Genomic DNA, 23,724 nt, shown 5'->3' on the forward strand with positions numbered 1-23,724 from the left:
CTCTTTTCTCTTTATTCCTCTTGTTCTACATGCCATTAAATAGCCAGTTAATGTTTGAATGTTTTTAAAATCATTTTATATTTTAGAGACCCGATCAACTTTAAAAACCCATGAATATATTTCTATTCTTGTTCAAAACAAACAAAAAAGGTTCTTTACCAGTTTTCCACAAACCCCAAACAAAACAGACCTAAAATCAAATAAAGTCATTTTATTTCTGCAGAGAAGCGAAAAATGTAGATTCCCAAGAAATACATATAATGTGAGTTACAGCATATATGCCAGTGCTGACAGAAAGTATATATGAAAAATGCTCTTGAACTAGATTTTCCCCCAGATTAACCAAATCTTCAGTCTCTTCTTTCATCTGATAGCTATTTCTTCTGCTGTTAAATTCACTAGGCCAGTCAAATTGGAATTAAACACCAAGTTGGTACACATGAAAAAATTTCAGTGAAGCCATGAGAAAGGTTGCTACAAGAAAAAAAAAAAAATCAATGTGTAACTCCAATTATTCAGATGTGTAGGACTTCTGAAGCTTTCAGAAAGTCCTGTGCTCCTTCCTATCCAGTTACTACTTCAGAACAGTAAGATTATGCTTGCTAAGAATAATTTGGGGCTTTGAAGATAGTGGGCTCACACCCTATGTGCTATGAAACACACTGCTGTTTTTCTCTTAATACCTCAAAATTTCTACACAAATTTTCTGTTGAAATAGTTCTACAAGGTGAAGTGGAGCAGTTGCACTGAAGCTATGATATACATTGTTGTATCACATCATAAACTTTAATACTGACCACTTGTTCATATTTAAAAACCCTCTACATATAAGGAAAAAAGTTATAATTTCAAAATTTTTAATAGCTCAGGCACTAGGCAATTTTTCCCCATTATAATATAATAAATCACCAAGTTATTTTTTAAGATACAGCAAAACCTTTTGAATCTATTATAAAACTAATTTTAATAGCTTTAAAAAGTCTTTTCATTTAAAAAATACATTTTCATATATAAAATTCCAAATTCTAGGGAATCATTAAGGGGTAAACACTACCAGAAAACAAATATAAAGGTATATTCCAGTATTAACTTTCAATCTATAAATACTATTTTATAGGGAATTTATAATATGCAATTATCAATTAAATTATCAAACAGCTTGTGCTGTTGTCTCATTGAAAAGTATGTTTTATTAACATGAATAAAAGTGCCAAAATGAGTAGATTAACTGCAATCTATATTTCACATTGGCTGAAAAATAAAGTGCCTTTATTAGAATTTATTTCAAGTACAATGAATCGTACAATGAATTCTAATTTTAAAAGACCTAACAAATTATCATTATTGCTGGTGGACTTCAAAAGAATATTGACTGAAATTATCCTGTATTTCACTTTTAAGTGTATCTGTGGAGAGTAATTTTATACTAAAATAATTCCTAATATTTAGAAAATAATCATTTTTAACAATCAACTAATATTAAAATTTTTATTAAAAACCAGTAAACAGATGTTGTGGCTATGAAATTCAAATATAGACTTCTCAGTTACTTGATCTACTTTATCTTTTCAGTCTTAGCTTGAATGGAATAATGTATGTAACATTAGAATTCATTCATACTTTTCAATGAGACAACAGCACAAGCTGTTTGATAATTTAAGTGATAATTGCATATCTAGATAGAGATGGTATTTGCCTGGTGGTAGTGAAGGTGGTAAGCAGTGGTCAGACAGGATATATTCTGAGTAAAGCCAGTAGTATTTGCTGCTGGATCAGAAAGGATGTGAAAGAAAAATATAAGCAGATAAAAGACATGGCAAGTATCTGATGAAATTAAAAGATGAAACAGTCATTAACTGAGATGAAAAAAGATGTGGGAGAAGCGAGTATGGAGAAAAAGATCAGGGTTTCAGGTTTAGATCAGGACATCCAAACAGAGACACTGATTAGAAATGGAATGAATACACCTGGAGTTCACGGGAAAGACTCAGGCTAAAGATACCTGTATTTTCTTGAATCTAAGATGACTTGATGCTCATCAAATCTGAATGACTTAAGTGTTAACTGAAGGCTTCACACAATATACTCTTATTTGGGGCATTGCTAACAGTGTCCGATAGATGCATTCTGATTTCAGGATGTGATTGCTTAACCATGGCACTGTTTTAGGCCAGATAATTTTTTTTTTTTAAGTTGTAGATGAAAACATAATATCTTTTTTTTTTTTAACCTTTGTTTTTATTTATTTATTTTTATATGGTGCTGAGGATTGAACCCAGGGCCTCGCATGTGCTAGGCGAGTGCTCTACCACTGAGCCACAACCCCAGCCTCAGATAATTCTTTTATGTGTGGGCTGTCCTATGTACTGTAGGATGTTCAACAGAATCTCTGGCCTCTACCCATCAGATGTCAGTAGTACCCTCCTATCATGGGCAACCAAAAATATTCAATGTCTTTTGAGGGACAAAGAGCCTCTAATTGGGAACCACTGCTTTAATGGGTTCAAATAAAGTGAAGGAAGGCACAAGAAGAGTCTTAAGTAAGTGAAATTAAAATTAAAATTTAGAGTTGTCAGTACACATGGATGAGATCAGGAGGAGTATGTATAGATAGAAAAGTAGCCTAAGAACTGTGCCTTGGGGTACTCCATAGTCAAAGAGTTTATAGATATGAAGAGGTGACTAAGAAGAAATGGCAAATGAGGTAGTTCCACTCTTCCCAAATATTGCTTTTTTTTTAAAATGACAAATTCCAAGAAAACAATGGCGATTTTTGGAAGCTAGAAAGCATTTACCTGAGAGGTAACTAACTTAGCAGACCCAAGAAATATGAATGCTGAGCCAGCACTGAAGAAAAGCAAAGTAACACCTCAATTTGTATCATGTAACCTCAAAAATCCCCCAAAGTGACAGCAGAAGTGACAGTGGGACTAAAGCAGGAAGACCCTTTACTCGCCCATTGGCAGTGGTCTCAGTTGGCTGATAATCACAGAAATCCAACAGACCTCTGCTTGGTATGGGTTTCACTCAATTCTGCAGAAAGAAAAAGAGAATGCTGGCATGCTAGCATTAAATACACCATCTTCAGAGGGAGTTCACACTACCCAGCGGGGGCCTTTTTTGAGTCCACAAATGACAGCTCCTCATAAAGGAGAGACTATGTGGGCAAATGCAAAAATCACACTGCTCGGAGAAACTTCATGCTCCATGGGAACCAGTAGAATCTTTTAACAGCCAATGAGGACAAGTTCCAGGGCCCCTCGGGGACATGTTCCCGCTCATCGACAAGCGTTACACTGTACACCAGGAAGTCAAGTTCTGCATCTTCTCATAGGCTTATATGGTTCTTCACGGACAGTCTTCCTGGTCTACCTACACTTAGTAATCAGGGGTCCATTTTGTAATAAACACTATTACCTGGAGACATTCTATACTTAATTGCAATCCAGTATGTTTCCAGGAGAGAACACCAAGAAAAGGAAAAACCCCAAAAAATTTTCATGAAAAATTAGGGCTCAGATCTCCTGTTAACTTTTTACCTAGAGCAGTGATTCTTAAATGGGGGTGATTTTGTCCTTCAGGGAACATTTTTAGTTGTTACAACTAGAGGGGAGTATGTACTACTGGCACCTGGACAGTAGAGGACAAGGATGCAGCTAAACATCCTATCATGACCAGGCAGGCCCTCACAAGAGAAAATGCCAATGGTGCTAATGGTTGAAAAACCCTGATCTAGAAAGATCAGATGAAGTTTATATACTGAACACTGAGGATCACCTCATGTCTAAACCCTTTTTTCTCTAAACACTTATAGCAGTGAGGCAGATGTCTTCTGTGCAGGAGACTGAAGAATCTTCTTTGCAGAAGGCTGCCACTCTGAAAAAACAAAAACTTAATAATCCTACAGACTACAAAAACAAAACAAACACCCCACTCCAAATAAACAAATAAAAAACACACAAAAAGAACAAACCAGAAACTAAATATGAAATTAACAGAACACTAAACTTGTTTGATGCAAGTGAGAGATTTAATCAACAGGGATAAAATTTAGAATTACAACAGTGATAAACACACAAAAATTTAATTATTTTATAAATCTAAAGATAATTATGAATTTTAGGGAAAGCAAAATGAGGTTTCAAAAAGGAGATGTAAGAGATTACAGTTTAAAAGCAAATTGCAAATACATAATCATAACAAAAACACTGAATAGTAACCCTATCAAAATATACTGCGAGAATGGAGGAACAGAAGTACAGGGAGTTGTCTAAAGACAGCTATATTCTCATTTTCCAGAGCAAGAAGTCAGCAGACAATACACACAATGGGAAAAGTCAGGAAATAGTGACGTAAGTGTGGATTTAATGGTAAGAAGTTAAATACTGTAAGAACTAGTTAAAATAGTAGGAAAGTGCTTATCTCTGGGAATAGAATATGATGTGTTAGTATAACAAGTTTTTTGTAACAAACCTCAAAGAGCTATTTGACTTTAAAATGTTCTTATAGAACTATTTAACTCTATGCATGGAAAACCAATTAAATTTTTTTTTAAAAAAATGTATTTGCAAAAAATAAAAAATAAAAATAGTATTTGCTTTTGAGGATAACTAGATACATGGGTTTGGGATCTATAGAGCTGTCCCAATTTACTTGATTTGAATCAGAACAGAGCAGACCTCCCCCCAAAAAACCACATTAAATCAAGTTCCAGGCTTGTTAAACCACTTTTCTATCCCCTCTGGGTGAGGCAAAAGAACAGGCCAGATGAGACTTTTAAGTTCTTTGCCTGCTTTATTCACCAAACCTTATTAAAAGTATTACATTAAACATTACACCATTGAATGCTAGTGTCCTTGCCCATGGATATCACTAGATATCATTTGAAGTATGTTTGCTGGGAGAGAGGGATTTTTCACTTTTTACTTCTTTTGTCCTTACATAGTTTGAACTTTTTTGAGTGTATTTTACAGACAGAAAGATAAACACACGTTAGAATATCCTTAATAATTAGTTTATAATCTGTCCTCATGCATCTTGACCCAATTCAACATACAAGATAAAGAGTAATAAAGAAAACATATCTGCAATAAAATATTGCTTAAATCTCAGTAGATGTATCTAAAAGACAAGAAAATGACAAGTAACTGGTGCTAATTATAATTTTTGAATATTATAAAGCAGAAACCAGTTTTCAAGTTCTCTATAGGTAATTAATATACCACGTAAAGTTTCATTTTAAATAAATGAAAGCATATTCTTTAGATCGATATGATTTCCTAACTTTCTCAGCAAGAAAACTCAAGTTTACCTCTAAACCGCCATGATTCATGTTTCTTTTGTGCTCTACAGTACTAGAAAAAAGCTAGGCCCATGAACAAATATACTAGGAGTTACTCACTTATGTAAATTAATCTAATAAAGTCAGCTAGGGAGAAAAAAATCAATAATGTCACATAATAAGCATAAATTTTAAATTTTTCTATAATTCCTTAAACAATATTTTACAAGATTTAACCTGTTGATTTCCTTCTTGCTTTTTGTTACTCTGTAACAGAACTGTGATCTTCTTGATAAAAAGAACTCAAAAATAATGAATTCTCTTTCACCAAACTCAGCTTTTGTTAAACTTATCGTAAATCCACTACATCACAATGACTCTTTGATAATAAAATGGGGTAAACCATGAAAACTAAAATCTTAGAGAACTACAATCGGGATGAATGTTTTTCTTATGTCCTCATTTAAATACATATGTTGAAAAGCAATTATCAACTTAGTAAATATTAGTGGCTTTGGAAATCACATTTCAATATTTTTTAATTACATGAAATAACTGATATAAATTCAAGGACTTCAAAAAGTCAAAGAATGAAAAAGAAGAAATTAAATGTTTTCAAAGTCATCTTTGTGACACAGCCATCACTGACAAGTTTTAAATGTAGAAGCATTAAGAAAGTTTAAACTTAATTTTTTAAAAAATAATTTCCCCTTTATTTAACTCTAAAATTCCAGGAAGAAAAAAGTTCCATCCATTTACCTCAGTAATTGGCTGCCCCTGAGATGTCAAATCCAGTTCTTGAGGGCGTGTCACTTTATCAATATCCAAAGAATCCATGCTGGAGGCTGCAGACGTGATGCTAGAACGTGAGGAGTTACTAATAGAGCGAACTTCAGCATCACTCACTGTGCCTGCTGATGCGGTTCTTCTGTGCTGATTAGTTACTAAGGGCTTAGTATCTTCTAGTAGAGATTGCTGAGCAGCCTCGTCCATGCTCAAGGAGGCCTGTTCTAATTGTGCAGTGATGTCATCTAGAGAGTAGTTAGCATGAGAAGGTTTAGTTATCCTATTAGATGAAGAAGATAATCCTTTCAAGGTGCCATGTTTTGATGTATGTCGGTTAGCAGGTAATTTCTGAGTAGTTTTTGTTTCTGTGACTTGACACTTACTATTTCCTGAACCAATACTGCTGAGCTCCTGCTCTATAGAGCAAAGATCGGCCATCAGGGCATCCAGATCAACAGTCTCTCCCTGATTCAGAGCTTCTGCAAAGAACACACATTTCCAGAACACGCTTAATCAGGATTTATACATTCCATTATAAATCAGTTAAATATGGGGGAAGAAGCAAAAGAATTCAACCCATTGGGTCTTAAGCTAAACAAAGTATTGCCAATAGTTTGCTTGTTTTAAATTCCAAAAGAAATCATTAGAAGAAACTAGTCCACGTTTTAAGATCTCTAGTAATTGAGGGGAATAAAGTTAAAGTTCAAAGGCAAAAATCTTAACATTGTTCCGTGGTTTTACCCACATCCTCCATAATAACTTTTCACCACAGGTTTTAATAGGCTATTAATATGATTAATGCCCAGGTAAAGATGTTAATACCAAAAGAACTGGGGGCATAAAAAGGGAAGTTTTAAAAGTCTAAAAAATAATTACAGACTGGAATGTCAATAAACTTGACTAGGTAGAATATATCAAATAAAAGCCACAGGGGCTGATTTTAAAATTATTAATAAATAGTTTCATTGGATTTTAATCAAGTGAGAAAACAACAATGGAATTAAATATGCTGGGGGGGTTCCATCTAAGTATGTATTTTGTCAATTACTAATAAATCAACTGGAATACTATTTTAGTTATGTTCTAGTCAGTCTTTTTTCTGTGATAATCTCAATTAGTAATACGCACAAATCAAGAAACATAGAACTTAGTAAGGTTATGCATAGTTTTTATATTTGGAATTGTCGCTGTATTATTCCCACATTATACAGGTTAATATACTATTTTACACTTTACTTAGTTACATCTTACCATTCAAGTTGTATATGGAGAAACGATAAGAAAAATTGGCCATGTTTGTTTCCTGGCGAAGAGGAGATCTTTTCACTGGTTCTATGGGTTTGTCAGAATCCAAAGTCTTTAAAAATAAAGTTTAATAAGTCATATTAAATTCAGGTTTCAATTACATAAAAAGATGAAAATTTTTTATGATTAAGTAAATTACTATATAATAATTAACTAAACCAAAGTTCTTCTAAGTATAGCCTTAAGAAAAAGTATAATTGGTTTTCACAGTATTTTCATTAGTTATTTCAATTTTTAGATATATGCTTACTTTGAGGGCACCTGAAAATTGAGACTATCATAGTTCAAAGTATTTTTTCAAATATATCAAGTTGTGACTGACCTAATTTTACATAAATTCACTATAAAGTAAGTTTGATATGTGAATACGGACATGGTAAGAACAGAAATGGAAAGGACTCGTGCAGAGAATTCTGTCATCTCTTTCCCTAGAGAGATATGTGTTTTTTTCGCTCAGGATAGCTTCATTCTTTGGCCATGAATCACCCTAAAGATAAAGGTCAGTTCTGATCTCAAAATTGGTAAAACCTGAGACAGAAAAGCAATTACAACTTCAAAATGAGGGCAAACTACAACTCTGCTATTCTATCTGTAACAAAACAGCAATTATACCCACAATCAAGGGTATAAGGGTGACTTATAAGTTATCTCACCACTATTTTATGTAATTAAATCTGATTAATTAATTTACTTTTGGTGCTAGAGATTGAAGCCAGGCCTAGGTCTTCTCCATACTAAGCACATGCTCCACCACTGAGCCCCCAGTCCTCATCACCTTTTTTGTTTTAATATTTTTATTAATTGTTGATGAAATTTCTTATTTTATTTATTTATTTATTTGTATGTGATGCTGAGAATCGAACCCAGTGCCTCACACATGATAGGCAAGCACTCTACCACTGAGCTACACCCCAGCCCCCCTCAACACCTTTTTAAAGAACACTTTATTTCCCTTTTTCCTTATTTCAACAATAAGGATACTTATAATAGGAAACTTCAGAAAAAGGGGAAAAGAAATTAGGCTTAGTGATATTTAAATCATTTGCATATATCAGAATCAGTTTTAAAATTTTTAGTCACTATGTAAATTAGATATAAGATATCCAAATTTTTAAAAAAGCATGGTTATTCTTTTTTTAAAAAAATATTTATTTTTTAGTTGTAGTTGGACACAATACCTTTATTTTGTTTATTTATTTTTATGTGGTGCTGAGAATCGAACCCAGGGCCTTGCATGTGTTAGGCAAGCATGCTACTTCGGAGCCACAACCCCAGCCCAATCATGGATTTAAATTAGAATTCGTGGAGGGACCTTTCTGGCTTGAGACTCCAACCATATCAATGTTTATAACGGTTCAATTTACAATAGGTAAACTATGGAACCAGCCTAGGTGCCCTTCAACAGATGAATGAAAATGTGGTATACATACAGTGGAATACTACTCAGCCATAAAGAGAAATGAAATTATGGCATTTGCTGGTAAATGGATGGAACTGGAAACTATCATGCTAAGTGAAATAAACCAATCGAATGTTCCCTCCGATATGCAAATGCTAACTCAGGATAAGAGTTGCAGGGGGTGGGGGAGTTGACAGGGAAGAACAGAAGTACTTTGGATTAGATAAAGGGTAATGAAAGGAAGGGAGAGGGAATGGGAATAGGAAAGGTAGTAAAATAAATAGGATATACTTTCCTATGTGCATATATGATTACACAATCAATGTTATTCTACATCATGTATACCAGAAAAATGAGAAGTTATACTTCATATATGTAAAATATGTCAAAATACATTCCACTGTCATGTATAACTAATAAGAATAAATAAAACACACAAAGGACTAGGGATATGGCTCTTTGGTAAAGCACCTCTGGTACACAGTACCAAATAAATAGATTTGAATACTCTGTTACTCATTGATCTAAAGATAAGTTGAATCCATACAGATAGTGCCCATCCTACTTTAAAGCTATTAAATTAAGGAGATCCACAATCTCTTCAGTGCCTTATTTCACAGTTTCACAAAATAGTCAGAAAATTCTCCTTTAATCTCAAACTTAATTCTACTGCAGCAATTTAAGCCCTAATCCCCCTCCTCTTGGTGGAACTGGAGAATAAAAAGTAGCAAACATTTTTTGTAAGATACCTGGAGTATAAAGATTTACTAAAAGTCAATCTATTTACAAGTTTAAATGAATGGTCATTTATTGTAACTACCTGCTATGTCCATGGTGCTAGGGCAACAAAGGAAATAATAAGAAATACTCCTCAGTCTAAGAAATTGGTAATTTAGTAGGAGGACTATCAATCTTTTGGGGGCAGTCACTGAGAACTTAATTAAAGCTGTGAACCCTCTTTTAGAAAAACGCACAATACACAAAATTTTACAAACTATTTTAAAAATTACCTACTACTTAAAATTTAAACTTCATTTAATACAATGCTGAAAATACAGTTGATTATGGACACAGGTGACACTTTATAGTGAGAATTTTTAAATTTCAGTAAGAAATTTAAGGTTTTAGCCACTAAGTCAATTATTTCCTGAAAATTTCCATTAAAAAGCAATGTGTTAGCAGTTGAATTGAGTCACATTATACAATAGTTTTAATCTATTTTCTAAAGACAGATTTGTATGAAGAAAAGAACAACCATAGCATGTTTAGGAGCCATTCCTTTTTTGGTGAGTGGCTCTTTCCATTTACGTTAGGCAATTTAAAATATAGGGGAGAATACATGAGAACAAACCAGTAGAAATTTAGTTTACAGTGGGTCAGCATGGAGTTCCCACTCCACCTTTATTATTTCTACAGATACCTAAATGTCTTTCTTTTTTCGCTCCCCTCTCAAGCAAGGACAAAACCCCACCTGATCAGGGACAAGACACATGTCAGCTGGCCCTTGCATAATTTTATTCATGCATGCTCATTTTTGTTTTCTCTCCTTTGCTTTTTTCTCCCCAGCAAAAACTACTTAACTTAGCCATCATCTCTATGCCAAAATTACCATCTTAAAAAAATTAAGGATTAAATAGAAATGGCTGACAATACAGACATAAAAGACATCCTAGGGTCAATAAACTATGAACTGCATAAGGATTAAAAGAAAAAGAGAGAGAGAGAAAAAAAAAAGACAATATTCCAGGCAGTATGGGTGGGGCTTACTTCTGATCAAAAGATAAGCGAATGTCCCAAGAAAATCATTAGTAGGATTGAACAGTCTCCCAAACTTTCAATTATTAACAAATCATGGTCACAGGCATCTGATTTTCAAAATGATCTACAGTACAGAAATAAGTTAATATTTTATGTTTCTACTGTACCAATGAGTACTGTACCATTAGCTAAAGAACCTCATACTTATGTATTCCCAAAGATATCACTTAAGGATAAATGTTATTCTAATTTTATCACTGCCACAAAATTAAATTTATTTTAATAAACCATCATCATATATTGAATACAATGTATTACATAGGGCAGTAAAAACTAACATTTTGTTTTTAAGTGTCCTGTGTTAGATTACAGAATAAGGTTATTATTATTTTTAAACCCATAATCCAATAAAACAAAAGGTAACCACTCTTTAAAATGCACCATGAAATGGAATTTTGTCAGTATTCTAGAAACAAGTAATAGAAAATACTGACATGCAAGGAAATTATGCTGTAAAATGTACTTAAATTTACTAATTTATTAAATAGAATTTTGCTAAAATTTGAACTTTTAAATTTTAGGCTTTGAAACTTTTTATTTTAAATTAGCAACCTTAAACACATGAAAAAGTATTAGGTAATTCCTCTAGTTAAACAGATGCTGTCATAATTTTTTTTTTTAATCTTTAGAGTAATCATAGGAGATACTACCTTGTGTTATGGAGTTATTATTTATTCATTTGTTAATGTGTTGGGCATTTTTCCTTTCTAGCTGTAGAAAGTTTAACCTGTACTCATATCCTTATGTCTGCACATTAAACTTTTACCATGCAGTGATAACTTCAAATCCTCAACCAGTTTTTCAAGTACTACTTCTAACCTGAGTGAGTTTGTCCAGTTCCCCAAGCCAGGCTCCAAACATTTTGTCCAGGTCCTGGTCTTCCTTGTCACTGTCTTCTTCAGCACCATGGTCAATTTCTTCATCTGAAAGCTGCTCCATCTGAAATACAGACATTTGTGTTGAATGAAAAGTTATAAATGTAACTTGTGGTATGTGCTCTGATATATAGTACAACTCTCTGGTATCAAACTTCAAAACCATAAATTATATTATTTTTAAAAACTAGAAGTCATTAATGGAGACAGTGTTGAAATTTTTAGGATTTTTAATGTTTTTTTGAATTTGTTTATTTGTTCTAATTAGTTATACATGACAGCAGAATGCACTCCAACAGATCATACATAAATGGAGTATAACTTTTCATTCTTCTGGTTGTACATGATGTAGAATCACAGCAGTTGTGGAATCATATAGGTATATAGGGTAATAATGTCTGATTCATTCGACTATCCTTCCTACTCCCATATCCCCTTCACTCCCTCCACTCCCCTCTGCCTAATTCAAAGTACCTCTATTTTTCTCTAGCCACCCCCTTATTATGAATTAGCATCTGCATATCAGAGAAAATATTCAGCCTTTGTTTTGGGGGATTGGCTTATTTCACTTAGCAAGATATTCCCCAGCTCCACCCAGTCAGAATGGCAATTATCAAGAATACAAGCAACAATAAATGTTGGTGAGGATGAATGAAAAATAACTCATTATGGAGAGCAATATGGCAATTACTCAGAAAACTTGGACTAGAACCACCATTTGACCCAGCTATCCAACTATCCAACTCCTCAGTTTATACCCAAAGGACTTAAAATCAGCATAATACAGTGACACAGCCACATCAATGATCAAAGCACTCAATTCACAATAGCCAAACTATGGAACCAACCTAGAAACCCTTCAACAAATGAATGGATAAAGAAAATGTGGTATATATACACAATGAAATTTTTAGGATATAGTTTAAGAAAGAGAGTATCTTCCATTGCTAAAGTAGAAACCAAAAAAAAAAAAAAAAAAACCTCTGTGATCCTTATGAAAATTACCTGATAAGGTTTTATGAAAGTGAATATTTAATTTATTTCACTATATAAAATTTGCAGAAAAATTCAAATGTTTAAAATTAAGACAAATTGATGTAGTTCTAAAGATGTTGAAAATCAGATCAAATAAATTCCTTAGGCCTAAGATTGGGAAGGGCCACAGCTCCTCAACAACCTTATTAGAAACTAATAATCCCTACTTCTTAATCTTTCACCCTAATTATATATAAATTAGGGCATTCCACTCTGGAAAATGGAAGATGAATCTACCAATTCTTTTTTTTAACATATTCTTTAAATTATTTTTTAGTTGTAGATGAACACAGTATCTTTATTTCTTTTTATCTGGTGCTGAAGATCGAACCCAGTGCCTCACATGCGTGAGACAAACTGCTCTACCACTGAGCTAAAGCCTAAGCCCCAGATCTACCAATTCTTTAATTCATAAATTTGGCTCTTAAGGAGATTTCGGTTTTCATAATTCATTTGTGACAATATTATTTCTAAGATTTTTATTTCTTAGAGAATAATTTAAAAACCAATCTCAATAGAAACCTGAGATCAAAGCTCATTAAGTGGTCTACCTATAAAAAACACAAAATGTTAATGAAAAGAAAATCTCATCTAACCAGATGACTTAATTACTCAAATAATATTTGCTAGTTTGAGAACAGAGCTATAGAAATACCAGTCTTCATAATGAGGGTCAACAAGCAACAGAATAATAGTCAACTTCCTCTTTTTCCCTAGGAAAATCTTCAAAACTAAACACTGGGGCTGAGTTATAGCTTAGTGATAGACCACTTGCCTAACATGTGTGAGGTTCTGAGTTCTAAGCCCACTTACCACATTAAAATAAATAAATAAAATAAAGATATTGTGAACATCTGCAGCTAAATTAAAAACAAAAACAAACAAACACTAAACACACTGAAATAACCCAGGAAGCTAAAACGTTCTAGGAAGAATTCTGCTTGAAAATAATAGCATTTATGTACTTAATTACATTTTATATTTCTAAGTACATTTAAAATAACTGGGTCTGCAGTACTGCCACCAAACAGATGATGCTGTCACTCAGGGCAGAGACAGCAGCTTCAGAATCTTTAATGAATATTTTAGGCAACAATACATAAAGCACAGTATTTTTGGAGACAATATCTCCACTGTAAAAAATCTGGTCACACAATAGAATATCCATCCAGGTGACCTTAATCAGAAAAATAAGTGGTGTATGAACATACTAACAGCATGAGGAAGTTACAGTAAAAGGAGGAAGGGAAAGAACATTAGTTATAGACCTCCATGAATCAGACATTATGACAGGTACCATCATTCCTATTTTACAAATGTGGAAAGCAGATCAGAGAGGGTAATGAGCTCTAGGTGTTCTTGGAGAAGAACTTAGGATGGCACCACAGGTCCTGTGTTGTAACAACACCTACAATCTCAGTCACTTTACAAATGGGGTTCCCACAAGATTTCATTTAACCAGAGAGTTCCTGTTTTTAACATAAAAAGGTTTAAAGCCTACACTTCTTTTGTGACCACACACTATAATTACTGATAAGGAAAAGGCTATTCTGGGAAAAATAAAACAATAGGAAAACATTTTTATAAAGCAAATATAAAGTAATTAAAAATGAATGTGAATGGTTTAGATTATTATGGAGCCAACAGAACTACAGGCTACACATGCAAGTCTAATGTTGAAGTTTCAAAATCCCTTTAAATATTTTCACTTATAGTTTTGTTTTTTAAAAAATCTAGATTACTACATAGTCAAATAGAAGAAAATATATCTAGTGAACAACGACAATGAGCCATAGAATAAGTGGAAATTTTGACGTAACTGCAGTCACCATATAGTTATTATTCCTAGTTCTGTTCCTTTTTGAATTTTGTCAACACATGAATTATTTTACAAAAAATAACTTGAGAAACTTATTCAGAGACTTTGTTATGAAAAAGTTAGGTCCTAATAGTGTTTGCCTGCCACACACAAGGCACTGTGTTTGATCCCCAGCACTATGGGAAAAGGAAAGGAAAGGTGGGCTAGGGAAGATTTTGATCCTACAACATTTCTTAAAGAATTTGCCTTGTAAAATACTCTGCAGAAGCTGATGCAGATGATCCTTACTCTCCCATCCCCAACACGGAATCTTCTATTTACTATCCCCACCAAGTCTTTTTATAGCCTCTGCACAGTCTACAAGCAGCAAATCTGGTAAGGAAATTCATTCTTGCCTGCCAATTTCTTGACACCCACATCCTACCCATCTCAAGAATCAGCTGTAATTGCTACAAATCACCAATTAAATCACAATTCTAAATCTAAATTTTCCCAAACATAATGACCCTACTAGAAACAGTGACATTAGAAAATAAGCCAACAGTTAACTGCTTTTTCAGAGGGTAAAAAATAAGTCTTTTTTCAAAACCATTTGATTTTTAAAAATGGATGGATAACAACATTATGCCTTTCCTTAATGATATCCAAATAGGCCCACAGAAACTATAATGCATACTACAACAAATCCTACTAAACCACTCTATGATTTTTAGATTAGGTTCTAGGGGATATACTATAGTCTCACTTCAATTCCCTGCTCCATTATACATGACAGAAACCACGTCCCTCCCCCAAGAGTAAAAATACCTTACCACAAAGGAGAAGGTTTATTCCCCCAAATATAGACTTACTAAAGTGAGAATAAAATCCAAAGTCACTGGCAGGTGGACAAAGTGCTGTGAGATCCTAACCTTCAGCACCCTCTCTTTCCACCATCCCCTGCATTAGCAGGCACAGTGTGCTACTTATTGCGCACTGGAATAAACAGACTTGCTCCAACCTCCAACCTTTGCAGTGCCTGGAACTCTTGCCTTCAGATATCTATATGGCTGGTGGACTTGCTTCACTCTGTTCACTGCTTACAAGAGTATCCTATCAAAATAGTACCCTCATCCTTGTTACTTTCTGTCCCTTGTATGATTTTTATTTTCTTCACAGCACTTATCACCATCTGTCACATTTATAATTTCTCTTCCCCCACTAGAAGGAAAGCTCCATAAGAGGAAGTGCTTTGGTTTCATTCTGTATCCACAATGTTTGGAATGGTGCCTGGCTCACAGCAGTGTCATTAAATATCTGCTGAATGGAAGAATCACAGTGTGTGTGTGTGTGTGTGTGTAATATATTAATCAACATTAATAGAGTGCTGTTCTTCACAAGAACATCTCATTTAATCTCCCACTAACTCTCTAAGACAACTGCTACTCATTTATAAATGAAGACTATTAGGCTAAGAGAACTTAGGTAATTTTTCCTGAGATTCACATGCACTACATGACAGTATGAGAATTTGAACCCAAGTGTATGACTTATTCTATTGTGCTTTTAGTGGCCATCATGTACACAAACAAATTTAAGAAGAGTACACTTTTAAAAAAAAAATCTCATTTTTATTAATTCATTTACTGAGCAGCTACCACATGCCAGGCACTATTCTAGGTACTAAGAATAGAATGGTGACACAAGTCATGTAAAGTTATTTCCCTAATGGATCCTTATCCTACTGACATGAAGAATAAAGGGAAGTCAGCTACTGAAGATTTAGGAGAAGAAGGGCAGCAAAAATAGTAATGAGAAGACCAAAGGAGGAATAATAAGCCAGGTATATTCAAAGGAAAGAGAGACTACTCTGTGGTGGAGCCCAGTGATTTTAAGAATGGGAAGTAGGATCTGAAGTTAGAGACACAGACAGGTAAAAGAGCACCTATAGCCTTGCAAGCCTAGTAAATTATTAGAATACCTATATGTAAAAAAAACAAAAACAAAAACAAAAACCTCTAAGTATAATTCCTTACTTTATTCCAAATTCAAGCAGGGTCTTGGTAAAAATGGCATTAATAGTTTTTATTTATGGGAAGGGGGGGATCAGGGATTGAACCCAGGGTAGTTTACCACTGAGCTACAGCCCCAGTCCTTTTCTATTCAGAGAAAGGGTCTTGTTAGATTGCTTAGGGCTTTATGAGCTGCTGACACTGGCTTCAAATCTGCAATTCTCCTGTCTCAGCCTCTGAGGTGCTGGAATTACAGACATGTGTCATTGCATCCAGGGCATTAATGCTTTTTATAAAGGAGCATTCTAACTGCTCTATGGTGAACAAACTCTAAGGGGGGAAACCTAGACCAGTAGCTATTGCAGTGGTAAAGGTGAAAAATCTCATAAAGGCCTCAACTACTGAATGGAGATGAAGGTGATGATGATGAAAGCAATTAGTATTTATTAAGTATATCCGGACCAAGCACCTTTCCAAGTGTTTCATATTTATTCATTTGATAGCTTATATTTATTAATTTACTTAGTCCTTACAATAATACCACAAAGTAGATAGATTTAACCTCATTTACTAAGGAAACAAACAGAAAAGTTACAAAGCTGGCCTAAAGCCGTGGCTGCACATCTAGAACTCAAATGTAGACAGGCCCATGCTCTTAACTATTGTATATCATTTCTTTACGAGTTGAAAACGAAGTATGCAGCCAAACTCAAGATATATTTTGGTAATAAAGGAACTTAATTAAAGACGTCCCTTGATCAAAGAGTCTACACTGGGAAGAGCAGATGAGAGAAATCAAGGATAATTCCTTGATTTCTGGTTTTAACAACTGAGTGAATAGTGACAGAATTTACCAAGACTAGTGAACAGCAGGTGAGTAGAGGGTGGTTTGTTCTGAAAATAAGCATGGAGATGCCCAGCAGATATCAGTAAGGAAGGACAAAGATTGACTTAATGAGAAGTTTCACCTGAATATTATTTCAAAACCATGTTTATCGTAGAAAATCAAAAAATACAACTAATAATGATGTCACTAATATTTAAACCAACTACTGTCCTGGAATTAAAAAAAAGAAATAATGGTGGAGTGGTCTACCATTGCCAACACTGATTGGTTTCATTTTGACAGTAACAGTAAATAACTGCTCAAACTTGTAATGTATACAGTAGGCTCCACTACCCATAAGGAAACTGTTTAGTATTACTCAGTATGAAAAATATTATTCCTGTCAAATTTTCCATGAAGTTAAGTATTAGAGTCTATTTTCTAATAACCTTCCTTTCAGGAGATATTTTAGTCTACTATACAATTTCCTCATTTGGAGGGAATGGAGATTCCTTATCAAAAAGCAGGGCTTACAGTACCAAAAACCCAAAAGCCAAATGTTTTCTCTGATAAGTGGATGCTAATATATAATGGGGGGGGGGGTTGAGAGGAGGAGCTTTGGATTGGGCAAAAGGGAGGATTAGGAGGGGAGGGGACACAGGGGTAAGAGAGATAGTGGAATGAGATGGACATCATTACCATAGGTACACATATGATTGCACGAATGGTGTGATACTCTACTTCATGTACAGAGAAGTGAAAAATTGTGCTCCATTTGTGTATAATGATTCAAAGAGCATTCTGCTGTCATGTATAACTGATTAGAACAAATTTTTAAAAGCTGAGCTTAGATTAGGACTTAAGAGTCTGGTTAAATGTATTCTAAGTAGCGCAAACTAAAGAACAAAGGAGAAAGTGTGTTTGTGAGAATGTCATGAGACCTTCTCAAATAAGACAAAGTGGGAAGAGTAACATTTAAAAAGTGAAGAACTAAGGCAGGACCTGTCAGACTGGACCAAGAAAGCCAAGCCTTTTTGTCCCTGAAGGCAACTGGATTCTTAAACATGAAAATGAAGGGGGAAAGGGAAGAAAGGTATTTAGTCAGAGGGCAAGTGACTGCCTTTTAAGAGTTTTTAAGAGAAAGGAAAGCCCATCAGACAGCTACTGTTGATATTAGGTAGAGGGAAACTGAAATCCTAGGAGGAAATACAACTTACATGAGCTGGGGCTCTAGCTCAGTGATAGAGTGCTTGCCTACCATGTGTAAGGCACTGGGTTTGATCCTCAGTACCACATATAAATAAAATAAAGGTACTGTGTCCATCTACAACTAAAAATATTTTTTTAAAATACTACTTATATACAAGTCACATCCATATGAAGTGGCAAGAAAAATTCATGGCATATAGTACATCTTACTTATTTACGCAACTCTTTGGTCTGTTAATGTTTTTTAAATTGTTTTTTTACAAAAATAAGTATAATTAAAATCACATGAAAACTTTCAGGATTCAGGAGAGCAGAGTTGTCCTTTAGAGCATTTCTCTGAGTCTAGCAGGCGCAAATGTTCCAAAAAGGCATGAGAAGCTTCAATTTCATTTAACATTTATGGTATGTCTTATATGTGTGCCAGGCACTTGGAGGAACAGAGATGAACATGATGGCCTCTGTCCTCAAGCTATACATAATCTAGTAGGGGACAGACAAGAAAATCAATAATGATGAAACACTGTTAAAGGAGATAAAAAAAAAAAAAAAAAACCTTCACTTAATATTGCCTCTTTTATTAAAGCATTATAATTATACATAGTATGTGGGTTCATTTTGACAAAATCATACATGCAAGGAATTATTTTTGTGTTACTGAGGATTGAACTTAGAAGTACTTTACCACTGAACTATACCTCTAGCCCTTTCTTTGAGATATGATCTAACTAAATTGCCCAAGTTGGCCTTGAACTTGCTATCTTCTAGCTTCAGCCTCCTGAATTGCTGGGATTGGCATGTGCCACCATGCCCAGCTTTAAAGTCAGTTTTTAAATGGTCTGCTCAAGATGTTAAGAAAATGGGACATTTTTAAACAAGCTCTCATCAGTACTGCTTATGTTCACCTAAGTTTGACAACTGAAATATAAATAACTGTGTTGTGCTACAATTACTGGGAAGCTTATAAGATAATAAGTAATGCAGTTTTGTGTAACCACAATTAAGTTAAGGGCAGAACTATAAAGAGTAATATTCAAACCATAAAGAAATCAAGCAGCCGTGGGGTCCCAAATTTATTTCTTCTCTATCACCATAGTCACATGCTTCGTCTGAGTTATTCATTCAAAAATTTGTTCTTTAATTCCAGTTGTTTCATCATCTTCCTCACAAAAATTTAAATACCTCCTATACTACTCTAATACGATTTTTAAAAAAGAAAAAACACAATAGAGAAAGGGTCTGTTTGTGAAGATTTCCGTGTTTAAGAAGTGCCCCCAACTGTGCAAAGTATAACTCTTGCAAACTAAAAGCAAGAGGAAGGAAATCTAAATCAGATTAAAGAAACAATATGGAAAAAAAAAAAAAAAACTGTGTTAAATTTAGTAAGGCACCAAAGAGGAAGAGGACCCATCAAGAGGAGGAGGAAGGAAGTTAAAGCAAAGAAGGAAAAGGAGAGAAATAGTACACATACAATGTAAAATGGACTGAGAATTGTTGGGGTTGGTAGACTATTAACTGCTTTATCAGAATGCGGCAATGCCTGATGTGTTTGATTTGCTTCTCTCTTCATCTAAAACTATATTAGCACAGGATCTTCAGTTCTGCTGTGCACTAAGTACTATCATTTGTAGAGTGCCCAAATGGAAACTGGAAATTTAACAGTTTAAGAAGCTTCAAAATTAATTTTACCCAAATTTTAAATTTTCTATCTCCCAGTATGTTCCTTTTCATATTTGTGTTCTACACATACATGGGATTATTTTCCTAAGGATCATATTCCTTTGTGTGCCTATACTTTAAGATCATTTCTTCTGTTCTTAATTTATAAAGCAGACGAATTTTTTAAAAAATCGAAAGTTGCTTTTGTATATCCATCACCAGTGAAATTGCCTCTGCAGGTTGAGTGGCCCTCAACAGAAAATTCCCAGTTCTATTTCATGTCCAACACTTAAAAAAAAAAAAAAAAGCCAAGCTGGTCATGGTGGTGAGCATCTGTAGTCAAGACTGAGACAGGAGGATGGTAACAAGCCCAGGAGTTTGAAAACAGCCTGGATAACACAGTGACTCTGTCCCAAAACAAAACAATCACCACTACCACCACCACCACCACCAAAACTTCATCTATAAGTAGCAGTATGACAAGCACTGTGCAGGACCCAAGAAGAGCAAAAAAAACCTCCATAAATTAAAAGAATATTAATACTAACTGCAGGAGGGATGGTAAACATAGAAACTTTTCGATTTACAAATTCTCCAGGAACCAAATTTTTTTCCTGTGGCTATGCATGAAGCAAATTCAAAGGAAGCCATGCTCTCCTAAGTGTTAAGGGACTAAAACAGAAGCAAAGCACTACGTTGCTCAAAGGCTTCACAGAGCAACATCAGAGTTAACTGGCTACTAGGGAATTTGCATGGACTGCTTGGTTCTCCAGGAGTGAGCTGATACCTGAAATGCAATTTTGTAAAGTTGCCAGATGGAACCGAATCTACAAGTAGAATGGTGTAGTATTCTTGGGCCAAACCACAATGATATCCTCCTCATTCAGAAGAAAAAGAAATCATGTTCTAGGGGAGATGATTTAGAGTTTTACGCCTTCCCTTTTATTTCTGACAACCTAAGATACAAATAACAATTCTCTTCATTATTATTTACATTACCTGTAAGATAATTAAAGATCACATAAAGAAGCATAAAAACAAAGAACTACTTTAACAGTTGAGGTGTAATGCCTAAGAGATGCAAGTCAAATTGAAGGCAATATAGTTAATTTAATTTTCTATTTATCAAGCACTTAAATGTACCCCTTAGAAAAGGAGTCCACTTTGATGAACCATATTTTCATGAGAATAAGCATTCCTTAAGTTACACTAGATTTTCATAAAATGAGATATTTTTAATCTCTTAAACACCAAACAAGAAATCCTTATCTGTAGTTGAAAAACCAATCTTAGTTCAATGTTCTACAAGAAACTCCTAACATTCCTATTTAAAAAGTTCTAATACTCAATCCTATAATTACCTATTATACAATATATCATAAACCATTATCTGAAACAACTAAAAAAATTAAATTGGAAAAAACAAAAATGAAGAATCATTTGTATTAGATTTTTAGTTACCAGTATAAACTGAAGGTTTCAAACAGATGGTGGTAAAGAGAAAGAGAGAGAGAGAGATGTATGTGTATGTGTGTTTGCCCACTATAAAGTCCTAGTAGCAATAATACCCCAGTAGCAATCATCACACTTAGTTCCCCATTTTTGATTCCTAAACATACACTCTGCACAAAAAGGAACCAGAGATGCTTGGAATAATGATTTAAGGATTGGTGCAAGGGAAAAAATAAGATGAGCCCTATAACATCTTGTGCCAGAAAGTACTCAATTAATGATAGTCAAATGGAGACAGGGGCCAGCCTGACGGGGATCCCAGAGGCCTATCTGGGACAAGTTAAGTATCAAAATAAATTATGACAGAAACAAACTAATAATTCCTTAAGAATTGATATAGATGAAATGACAGAAAAATTACCATTTTGCAACCACTGTCATAGTAGCTAAGGATTTAAAAGTAATTCTTTTAAGTTTTTTTTTTTTTTTTTTTTTAATCAAGGCAGGAATCATCAAAAGATACTAAAACTGGTGGGTGCAAATTTGCTGAGATTATTTAAACACTCTCAATATATCTCCAGACAAATTACTGGAAAGACACTACTTTAACCAAGTGATCACAACATCACCAATAAGGAGGCAAACCAACATCATATGACTACTGTTATGATGCCTTGAGGACGCATCTTTCTGTAATACCCCTGCCAAAAATGTATTATCTGAATCAAATCATCAAGACATTTTTTACAAAGTAATTGGTGTATAGCTTTCAAAAAAGCTGAGGGAATGTTCCATATTTAAGGGAACTTCAACATGAAAACTAAATGCAATGCTTAATCCTGGACTGGATCCTGGACCCAGGAAAATATACAGGCATAAAGGATAACGCTGGAATAAATGACAAAATTTAACTATGGACAATGGATTAGATCATAGTGTTGATTTTGGCAATTTCCAACAGTTATCTGAAAGAATATCTTTGGTCTTAGATATACTAGAAATTTTGTCGAAAAGGAGCATAATGTCTGGAAATTATTCTCATATTACTCGGGAAAAAGGTAAGTGTGTGTATGTGTGCAGGGTGTGTAGTAAAATATAAACATTAGGTAAACCTGAATAAAGAAATATTGAAACTGTTTGCAATCTTTCTACAACTTTTCTGTATGTTTGAAATTATACTGAAATAAGGGAGAAAGTGGGAAGGGGAAATTTAGAGAAGAAAAGGATAAGCAATCTCTGCCTTCAGGAAGTTGAAGATTGGTTAGAAAATACATCATTTAAGTTAACAAATCATTTAAAATTCCAAAGTACCTAAATGGAAAAGAATAAAACAGACTATAAAACATTTTAACCAAATTAAACATATAGTACAGTCTAAGAATATTGAAAAATAATTGTGTATTTCTCCAATGTGTTTTTATATTATGTATTCATGTTATTTTTCTTTCTTTCTTTTTTTTTAATTTTTTGGATACTAAGGATTGAACTCAGGGGCATTCCACCACTGAACCACATCCTAGCCCTATTTTGTATTTATTATTTAGAGATAGGGTCTTCCTGAGGTGCTCAGCACCTTGCGGTTGCAGAGGGGGGCTTTGAACTCTCGATCCTCAGGTTATCCTTCTTAAGGTGTATTGTCCTGGCTTATTCAGTTAACTTTCTAAGCATATTCTGGTCATCATAAAAATTAGTTTCATTTAATGCAAATAAAATTTAGTGTCTTAGAAAAACAACAGCTCACACAGAATAAAGAGTAATTTCTAACCTTCACATGAAAAAAGAAAACACTTAAGTAATTTTAAAAAGTTGATCAATGTCACAAGTAGATCAGGAAGAAATCTGTTCCAAATCAAAGGCTAGTAGCATTCAACCCAATAAGCATAAGCTAAACACAAACTTCAAGATGGGGTTTTTTTAGAAGATGTTTTGCTTTTCTAAATTTTGTTACTATAAGAAAAGGAGTAAAAGAGCAGAACACTGATAGGTTACATTATTCATTAACATATATGTCCTAACCTCTTGCCATCATTCAGAGGATAGTACCAGAGTTGATCAAATATCCCTCACTTTATAAAGCTTTTGGGTGTCTACTTTGTTTCATTCATTTCATAAATATAAAGTTCCTTGGAAAGACATTTTACAACTCATTACTGATTCAATACCGTCCCCTATATAATCAACTGATCATCAAAATAAAAGTTGCACTGTTAAAACTAATCATCATAGAGCAATTAAGCAACATGTGTGCCAGGAGATGCAACTGTTTTTTTTT

General features: G+C 34.0%; 1 protein-coding gene and 1 long non-coding RNA gene across 8 annotated transcripts in view; both read right to left on the reverse strand.

Annotated features, from left to right (window-relative positions):
* Positions 1 to 23,724, reverse strand: part of Raph1 (Ras association (RalGDS/AF-6) and pleckstrin homology domains 1) — a 115,034-nt gene that overhangs the window by 65,290 nt on the left and 26,020 nt on the right. For 6 of the 7 annotated variants that reach the window (XM_046463046.2, XM_046463042.2, XM_046463041.2 and 3 more), the window contains exons 2-4: positions 11,409 to 11,528; positions 7,319 to 7,424; positions 6,041 to 6,546 (exon numbers count right to left, since the gene is read on the reverse strand). In XM_046463046.2, the coding sequence (XP_046319002.1) occupies positions 6,041 to 6,546; positions 7,319 to 7,424; positions 11,409 to 11,528 (732 nt within the window). The remainder of the gene's footprint in view (positions 1 to 6,040; positions 6,547 to 7,318; positions 7,425 to 11,408; positions 11,529 to 23,724) is intronic. The other variant, XM_046463043.2, reaches the window with a different exon arrangement.
* Positions 192 to 6,031, reverse strand: LOC124105744 (uncharacterized). The gene is made up of 2 exons (XR_006855855.2): positions 3,778 to 6,031; positions 192 to 474 (listed from the first exon to the last, which is right to left on the reverse strand). It is a non-coding gene; the product is annotated as an uncharacterized LOC124105744 (long non-coding RNA).

Source organism: Marmota monax, unplaced genomic scaffold (assembly GCF_021218885.2).
Source record: "Marmota monax isolate L192 unplaced genomic scaffold, Marmota_monax_Labrador192_F-V1.1 WCK01_AAM20220418_F8-fsc00095, whole genome shotgun sequence".
In the NCBI taxonomy this organism is placed as follows: domain Eukaryota; kingdom Metazoa; phylum Chordata; class Mammalia; order Rodentia; family Sciuridae; genus Marmota; species Marmota monax.